Here is an 8,716-nt window from a genome sequence, read left to right on the forward strand (position 1 = left end):
ATAAATATATAATATATACTAAATATATAATAAGTATATAATATATAATATATATGTATATATATAATATATATAATAAATATAATTAAAATTTAATTAAAATTTAAAAAAAAATAATTTTCAAATTAATTTAAAATATAAATTATTTGTTAAAAATTCAATTTCGAATACAAATCCGCCATTTTAGCTACAGTGGCGTTGCTGAAAGTTTTGATATATAGAATCATAGCGTGCATGTGTCTTTTCCGTTTAGAAAATCAAGATGGTAAGTCTGACTATTTGTTGTCAATATAAAATCTGTTTACATCGGTTGCATGCTGTATTATATTTCTTAATATTCAAATAAAGAATAAACTAAATAAATTAAAGTGAATATTTATTTTTATATGATTTATTAAATTCGTTTAAATATGTATAAATACGGTTAAAATATGTGTAAAAAAATGTACTTTTAAATAGATCAATATTTTATATAAATTTGTTAACGATCTATTAAGAAAATATATTTTTAATATAACTTAATTTATAATTATAGTATTAAAAAAAAGTAAAAAATAAAAATGTGTATAATATATATATATATATATATGTATGCGTATATATATATGTATATATATATATATATATATATACACGCGATAGAGTTACAATAGATTAAATTGAATTATATATTTTTGATATTAAAAAGTTTAAATTTTTATATATTTTATTTGAAGTAATTAATAAACGAAAATTGATTTTAGGCACGTGGACCAAAGAAGCACTTGAAACGTCTTAATGCGCCTAAAGCATGGATGTTAGACAAGCTTGGAGGTGTATATGCTCCACGTCCATCTACGGGACCTCATAAATTAAGGGAATCTCTTCCTCTTGTTATTTTTCTTCGTAATAGATTGAAATATGCATTAACTAATTCTGAAGTAACAAAAATTGTAATGCAACGTTTGATTAAAGTTGATGGTAAGGTTAGAACTGATGCGAACTATCCAGCAGGTTTTATGGGTAAGTTATGAAATACTTTCTTTTTTTTCTTAGTTATAATAATGTGTCATATAAACTTGAAATGTGACATAAATATTTAATAAATATACAAGGCTATATGGAAGCTATAATATTTTTCAAATGATGAATTATAGTTAAATATTAGCCAATAATAAATCATATCTTTTTTGGTCACAAATTGAATAAAATATTCTTTATGTATTACCCAAAAAGTGCACAGTTTATATATAATTATAATAATAATAGAAAAATATTTTTATAAAATATATGAAAAATTAAATTTAACACTATATATATATATTAAGTTTAATTTATTTTTTTGTTATTAGATGTCATTACTATTAATAAGACTGGTGAATATTTTCGATTGATTTATGATGTTAAAGGCAGATTTACCACTCATAGAATTACTGCAGAAGAAGCAAAGGTATTTAAATAATGGCATTAAATCAGAGATAAATCAATGATTCAATAAAATCAATTTTTTATTAAGAGATTATTTTAATTTTTATTATAGTATAAATTGTGTAAAGTTAAACGCGTTCAAACTGGTCCAAAAGGAATTCCATTTTTGGTAACACATGATGGAAGAACTATTCGTTATCCAGATCCTGTAATTAAAGTTAATGATACTATCCATTTAGATATAGCAACAGGAAAAATTTTAGATTCTATTCGATTTGATTCAGGTATATTTTTTTGATTATTTTATTTTTATTTTTATTATTATTATTTAGCATTTTTTTTAAAAATAATGCTAAATATAAATATAAAAATTTTTTTTAAATGATTATATAAATAATTACATTTAAATAATTTTTTTTTAGGTAATCTCTGTATGATTACTGGTGGAAGAAATTTAGGACGTGTAGGTACAGTCGTTAGTCGCGAACGTCATCCAGGATCTTTCGATATTTGTCATATTAAAGATTCACAAGGGCATACTTTTGCTACAAGGTATTTTGCATTTTTATTTTTATTTACTGTTTTATTTATTGTTTTATATATATTATTATATTTATTATTTTTAATTTTAAATTTTTATAAAAAAAAAGTAAACTTATTTATGATGGCCATAATCGAAGCTATAATATATTATAAAAATTATTGTAGTCAAAAGATGGCCAAAATAAACTTCTTTAATATTGGTCACTGATTGTTCTTACATAGACTTTTCAGTATTACCCATTAAGGAAACATGATTATTTTAAAATTTCATTATTCTTTATATTGATTAATTGTTACAATATAATATAAATTATTTGTTTAGATTGAACAACGTATTTATCATTGGCAAAGGTACAAAGCCATACATTAGCTTACCAAGAGACAAAGGTGTTAAACTTTCAATTGCTGAAGAGCGCGACAAGAGGTTAGCAGCAAAGGGAGTGAATTAATGTACATTTGCAAAAAAAAAAACGTTCAATAAACCGAGAATTTCTTGGTGAATATAAATATTCTGCACCTTTATCCTATAATTTATATGTGATATTTTAGAACACAATGATATAGTATACACGATATTTTCATTAACATCACAATTCTATCACAATTATAACATGATTTTAAAATTTTAAAAATATCTTGCTATTAAAAATATTGAAAAACATTTTTACGTGTTAAAAATGTGTCTTAAATGTAATATTATAAAATTTAATTGGTCAAAGCATTGTGCTGAAATTTACTTAAAAGATGAATAAAATATAGAGAATATTTAATCATTTTGATGGCAGCCAAATTTCAGTATTAAGTTCTAACATTTTTCGTAACATAGCATTATATTGTTCATCTCTATATTTTTCATTTTTCTTGTGCACTTCTTTGGCAGCTTTCAAATATCTGTAAAAGCAAGATTAATCAAATATATTTTTATATTTTTATATAAATTGGAAAATTTTTTATCAAAATTATTACTTTTGTATAGAAATAACTGTATTTCTAATTTCTTTTTCTATCTTTCTTGTAGTTTCTGATAAAGATACATAATCAATAGTATATTTAGGTTTTATTGATATCAATGGATAAATGCGGACCCATCCTCCTTCACTTGTACATGGTTTACTCCAATCTTTACCATTATCCCATATTGATGTTTTATCGTTGTTTTGCGGGTTATTACCCTGAAAACCGCGTGGAATGTATTTATCCACTAATAAGGGAGTGTAAAGAGACCACAAATTTGAAGAATTGTTGATGGTTGAATGTTTGAGCTAATGATTAAAATGAGTATAGAACTTAATATTTTTACTAGCAATTCAGTATTTACTAATATTCTCTTGTAGATACGTACAGTAGGCCGAAGTTCCGTGCATATGTTTAAAAAACCATCAGTTTCCCGATAAGTTCTGGATTTTTTTTTCATTGTTCGATTTGTACAATACTTGGAAGACATTTCAACCTCATCATCAATTGCTGACCATATTGTAAAAAGAGAAAGTCCAGTATTACATACTGGAAGACCTAATAAATCGAATAAATCGTGCAGCAGAGGTTTCTTCACTTCAGAATCAATCTCGCAATCATTACTTAAACCTGGGCTAAGATTCACCTATCGAAACATTTTTTAAATGTTAGCAATAATTTTCATTTTTTAGGTGAAGAAATAAGATATATATCTTTTAACCTCTAATAACCATGGTTTTAAATTTTTATCAATTAATACATCAAATCCAAAGAATTCAAAACAATTGGAAGATTTTGGTATGCTCGCGGCTTGACTTAGTATTGTTAAACTAACTAAACAAGCTATCCTCTGCCAAAGGAACCAATCATAATATCCAGCTTGTTCAAAGTATCTTCTTAATTGTCTAAAAGTCCATTTACAACCTACAAAAGTTCGAATCATATTTAATAATATAATGATACAAAAAAAGTTTAATTTATAACAATCATTTTATACCAGAACCGATGCGTTCTTTTTTCTCAGAATATCCTGGACCCAACTTATTCAACGAAAAGTTAGTGAGATGTCGAAAAGAATCATTTAAATGTTCTAACGAAAATTTTTCCGTAGCAAATCGTGCCAATCCTTCTTTGTACAAGTATATCGTCAGAGGTCGATAAGAAGGTACGCACACGTACAATCGTAAATCGAATTTATAGCCCCCGATTAAAAGAGGATTCTCAATATATCTTTGGACTACTGCTGCATTATCATATGTAAGATCACTTAATTTCTATAAACATTATACATTTAATAAATTTATTAATTATGTTCTTTTTCAAGATGCTATTCATCTTACACGAAATAAGAATATCCCTTTGCCTTGACTCTGACCAACTGGTTTACAGATCCAAACTCTATCATGCTCGCAACGACTCCATTCTTCTGCTAATTTAGTATATTCCGATGGCAAATTATATCCTACAGGACTAATGCGTTTTATTTTTGATTAAACATTATTTTTATTACACCGTGCTTATTATATATCACAGATCATACCTGAAATCATATATCGAGCCATGCATCTTCTTCATGCATCTAAGATGACGGATAAGATTGTCTTTTCTACAGATTGAACTTCCTTTTGGAATTCTGTTGATAAACTAAAATTGCATATAATTCATACAACAATTTTGATGAACATTTCAAAACATTTTCTCGCAATAAATTTTATTTATTTGTTATGTAATTATTTTAGAGGAAAAAATTAAATGTGCTATTACCTGCCACGGAAGTAATAGCTTATAATGGGGTAAAGGGAAACCGCCTGATCGCCACCATAAATTCCATCGATCTTTGAATACATTATTTTCGCCAGTATATTCTCTCCAACCACGTTCCGTACAAACCTGTGATCAAAGTATGTAATTCACGTTTACATTTATTACATACTTACTTAATATGTTTGTTTACAGATTAAATTTCTTTTTTAAATAAGAAAAAAAAATCTCGCGAATGAATGAAACAAATAGATATACTCTACAACTAGGAAATATTTGTGCATGAGAAAATGACAGGGATGTTGATTTATTTGTCGTGTTATTAGAGCATTAAGAATAGTTACTTCAAAAGTGAACCAAGGCCTCTAATTACAATTAAATTCGAGTATATCTCTTTTCACTGTTACGGTAGCCTACTTTTATTATTCTTTTCTTATATCATCGATTCGCTGCGAAAGGTCATCGACCACATTTACACCCTGCTCTTATAACCTGAATTATTTCTATTCATCGATAAGAGATTGATTTCATCCATAAGAAATATTAAATTTATCATGAAATTTATATCAAAGTTAAAAATAAAAAAAAAATATATATTTTCAATCACATGTACTTTGCTCAAATTAAAAGTATAGAGATTAAGAATAATCGAATGGAAAAAAATATATAATTTTTGTTAAAATTCGGATGAAGTTTCATAAACATAAGATGGAGATCATGAACCGTAATAAGAGATCTCTATCATCATCATCGTCACGATGATTCTACTTTTCGCCAATCATTATTACATATTGCGCTTACTTAATAGATGTGCTAATCTAAAAATGGTGCACACAAAAGCGCGTCGCATCTCGTTTGACTCTGCAGGTATGTACGTGCATGTGCACATCGTATGTACCTTGAAAAGTATTCAGTTCAAGGGCATGGCTAAGTTTGTAACCGTGTCGAACAAATTCCAAACGACATAAAAGCGTGGCGGAACGTATCCAACATTTATGTACTTACCTATCGATGTTTTATATATATATATTCATTGTATTTCAAAGTTGAAACCATTCATGATACACACGTGTGAAATTTAAATATTCGATTTGTTCGATTTTTTCGATAAAAAGTATCTAATATATATATATATATATAATATATATATAAGGCTAGATAATTAAAAATAAATTCAAGCAAAATATTATACCTGTGTAAGAAGATGTGGTCCTGTACCATTGTCGTTGAGTCTGAACACAAAAGGACCATCCAAGTATTTCACTGCCATAACGAAACATTATATTTTGGAAGATAGCGCGAAGACAATAATTAATGGTATCACAGTAGAACCAGTCTTCCTTTTCACAATAACAAAGAAAATTTTATTTCTTTGGTTATTCTTTGTGTAAAAAAAAAAAAAAAAAAAAGGAAATATAAAGTTTATATTTTTACTTAAAAGTTTCCAAATTTGACGGGATATCTTGTCATATTTTACACTTTTCATTCACAAAATATTAACATGTATACAAATACTTCTTAATGATTTGAAAATCGTGTATTCAGGTACATTTTTCATCATTTTTCTCCTTATCTTTTTCATCCGAAAAAGCAGTTTTTTTTTTCAACAATTACAACAAATCAAGTTTTCAAAATTGGCATTTCTATCGATAATTAATGTTCAATGTGTTTAAATATTTTAAGATAGATCCGCATGCAAGCGAGCCGGATTCTCGATTCTCACTGGTGCACCGCCACGTTTCAATTTACGCAATCGCTTTGACCCGGTCGCAGATGCGCAGGTTGCTCGTATGCCGCCTTTCCACGTTGCTTCCTGAGCTTTTACGAGCTTTTACTGGACACCGCAAGGACACCGGAAGTTTTACGAAACCCCGAACTTTCAATAGAATTAGATTTAGATGTTTGTTTAAAGATTATTACACGTGAACAAATCTATTGAACAAGAAATAAGAATAAATGTAAGTAGAGTTCAAAGCTTTATGCTTTATGATGATGATGATGATAATGATGATGATGATGATGTAGTATATTGTTGATCACACGATTCTTTTACATTTGCTTTTAAAAATTTATCATACTTCCTCTATTATTCCTCAACGTTTGCCGGATTAGAAAAAAACGCTCGAGCGTTTATATTCTTTGCAATTTACATTGGTTCACATTCGTATTATTAGAAATACATTCATTGAAGTAGACGATTATAATATGTCAATTGTAAAAAGATTAACCAGAAAAATGTTTTCGCGTGTCTAGCTTCGTAGATAGGAGGTACCGCAAGGTTACTTTAATGACAAATCGATGAAACGTCCCTTACGGACAACTTCTTCCTGGTTAGAGACGAAATGGTTTATGATCGGGGGCCTTCATAATTTTGCGTCTCTAATAATTTTACACGGCAGTATCTTTCTTTTCTACAGATCTGACCGCTGTTTAACGACACGAATAATTCGAATACAATATGGTTTAACTGTGTATGATTTCTTTCCTATTTTTTTTTTTTTTTTTTTCCCTTTTTCTCAATGATCTGAATTTTTACTTGGCATTGTTATATATGGGAGATAGATAGATATCGTAGAAGTAAAATTTATAGACAATATAATTTACACGAACATTTTAGTTTATTGTAAGCAACACGTAACACGGATACAGAAGCTCGTTGCGATATTCAGCCAGTAGTCGATCTAATTAATATTATTAATATTCCTAATGATTAGTTGCATCCTTCATAGTACTGGATCGATCTATCGCGACACACATAGGCCACATAGGTCGAATTGCTTGCGATGATTTCAGATTTCAGAAGAATTATGGATTGTTCTTCTTCGAATCGACTTGTTGTTGTGTGCACGTATCTCTTGTACGCGAGTTTTTTTTTGCGAACGCCGCGTGTTTCTTACTTACTATAATTATACAATATAACGCTTAAATACGTCCTCCAGTTTTCACTAGCTTTGCTAATTTGTTTCATCATAGCTACTACATGACATGAGTCTGTAATAATGGCACAGAAATCGGTAACCTTTTTCTATAATTAATTGGCAATCAAATATGCGAATTCTCGATTTGTCAATTTTTATTATGCCAAATTTTATCTTCTTTATGCACACTGAAAGCTGAGCGGATTCGTGTAAAATAAAACGTGCATTGTTCTCTTTGCGTTAAAACAATTTTAATTAAAAGAATTTCCAGATTTCCAGTTCATGTTGTTGGTAAAATGATTAGCCAACAAAATGACTGGAAATAATAGTCAAGCCTGTTATTTAGCTCGTCTTCAATCGCCTGATTTCAGGGTAACGTATAACTTTGCTGCTGCATGATTTAGTAAAGTAAAATTTCTATTTATGAACATTTTAACTGACAAGGAAATTTCTATTTTCAGATCCGAGAAAGATAACAAGATTATCTCTGTCAAACAACTCGTCAACAATCGTTGACAATCAACGGGCGCGCAATGCGTAAGTATTTTCCTCGTTTTTCAATCGCGAAATTTGAAATTCCATTCAATTAATCAATTCGCGCGTTTTACAGTTGCGAGGAAGCTCTTTTGAAATTTAAATTTTCATCATTCGCTCCGGTAAAAAAAAAAAAAACTCCAAGAGAAGTCTCTTTCTCTTTATCAACAATTATCCTCTCCCGAATCTCCAAGGAAACGAGCCGAAACATTTTCGTTGTTGGGTGCACTTTGGTAATGCGAAATATGTGATAATGCCAGTAATACTAATTGCTTGGATGACCTTTGCGTGATTCGAGCAGGAGACCAAGTCGGCGCGTTTATTGTATCGTTGCAGAATTTTCTGCGGCAACGATTTTACGAGGTATTCGAGATACCGCCGAGGAGAAACGTGATCAACTTGTGTCGCGTACGTTGAAAGCGTACGAACCGTAAGCGGGAGGTGTTCATCGATATTTTATGCCCGCTTAATCCACCAATTAGTCGTGGAATGTCGAGGTAGCGAAACGTGAGGAACTGTTTTGCCAACTTTTTCTCGAGAAGTTCTTCTCGCCCAACCTTTTCGTTCGCATCGGGAAAATTTTTAATCTCCCGAAAAAA

At 29.1% G+C, this 8,716-nt stretch overlaps 2 protein-coding genes and 1 non-coding gene across 6 annotated transcripts; 2 read left to right on the top strand and 1 right to left on the bottom strand.

The window, feature by feature from the left end:
- The first annotated feature begins 148 nt into the window (after positions 1-148).
- Positions 149-2,457, top strand: LOC550651 (40S ribosomal protein S4). Its single transcript, XM_623047.6, has 6 exons — positions 149-265; positions 744-1,002; positions 1,332-1,429; positions 1,520-1,691; positions 1,830-1,959; positions 2,273-2,457. Exons 1-6 carry the CDS (start codon positions 263-265, stop codon positions 2,397-2,399), a joined length of 789 nt encoding a protein of 262 aa, XP_623050.1. The 5' UTR covers positions 149-262; the 3' UTR covers positions 2,400-2,457.
- On the top strand, positions 2,071-2,204 carry LOC113219064. The gene has a single exon (XR_003305543.1). It is a non-coding gene; the product is annotated as a small nucleolar RNA SNORA16B/SNORA16A family (small nucleolar RNA).
- On the bottom strand, positions 2,290-7,146 carry LOC551967 (probable tubulin polyglutamylase TTLL2). 4 transcript variants are annotated; one of them, XM_016914272.2, is made up of 10 exons: positions 6,100-7,146; positions 5,858-6,001; positions 4,669-4,794; positions 4,445-4,548; positions 4,245-4,374; positions 3,902-4,178; positions 3,626-3,828; positions 3,293-3,550; positions 2,917-3,212; positions 2,290-2,841 (listed from the first exon to the last, which is right to left on the bottom strand). In XM_016914272.2, the coding sequence occupies exons 2-10, from the start codon at positions 5,933-5,935 to the stop codon at positions 2,721-2,723; spliced, it is 1,593 nt and encodes a 530-aa protein (XP_016769761.1). In that variant the 5' UTR covers positions 5,936-6,001; positions 6,100-7,146; the 3' UTR covers positions 2,290-2,720. The 4 variants fall into 4 exon arrangements, with proteins under 4 accessions (XP_016769761.1, XP_016769762.1, XP_624352.2 ...); XM_016914273.2 differs by having other exon boundaries at positions 2,917-3,122; positions 5,858-6,005; XM_624349.5 differs by having other exon boundaries at positions 5,858-6,005.
- Between the last annotated feature and the right edge of the window lie 1,570 nt (positions 7,147-8,716).

The sequence above is a fragment of the Apis mellifera genome, linkage group LG10, assembly GCF_003254395.2.
Source record: "Apis mellifera strain DH4 linkage group LG10, Amel_HAv3.1, whole genome shotgun sequence".
Lineage (NCBI taxonomy): Eukaryota > Metazoa > Arthropoda > Insecta > Hymenoptera > Apidae > Apis > Apis mellifera.

Bases quoted from the DNA above. Each gene is read 5' to 3' on its own strand.
- LOC550651 (XM_623047.6), top strand. The intron at 1,003-1,331 runs GTAAGTTATGAA...TTTTGTTATTAG, and splicing joins CTATCCAGCAGGTTTTATGG to ATGTCATTACTATTAATAAG. The intron at 1,430-1,519 runs GTATTTAAATAA...TTTTTATTATAG, and splicing joins TTACTGCAGAAGAAGCAAAG to TATAAATTGTGTAAAGTTAA.
- LOC551967 (XM_016914272.2), bottom strand. From the start codon at position 5,935: ATGGCAGTGAAATACTTGGATGGTCCTTTTGTGTTCAGACTCAACGAC. The intron at 4,795-5,857 runs GTATAATATTTT...CTTTGATCACAG, and splicing joins GACCACATCTTCTTACACAG to GTTTGTACGGAACGTGGTTG. The intron at 3,829-3,901 runs GTATAAAATGAT...GAACTTTTGTAG, and splicing joins AAAAGAACGCATCGGTTCTG to GTTGTAAATGGACTTTTAGA.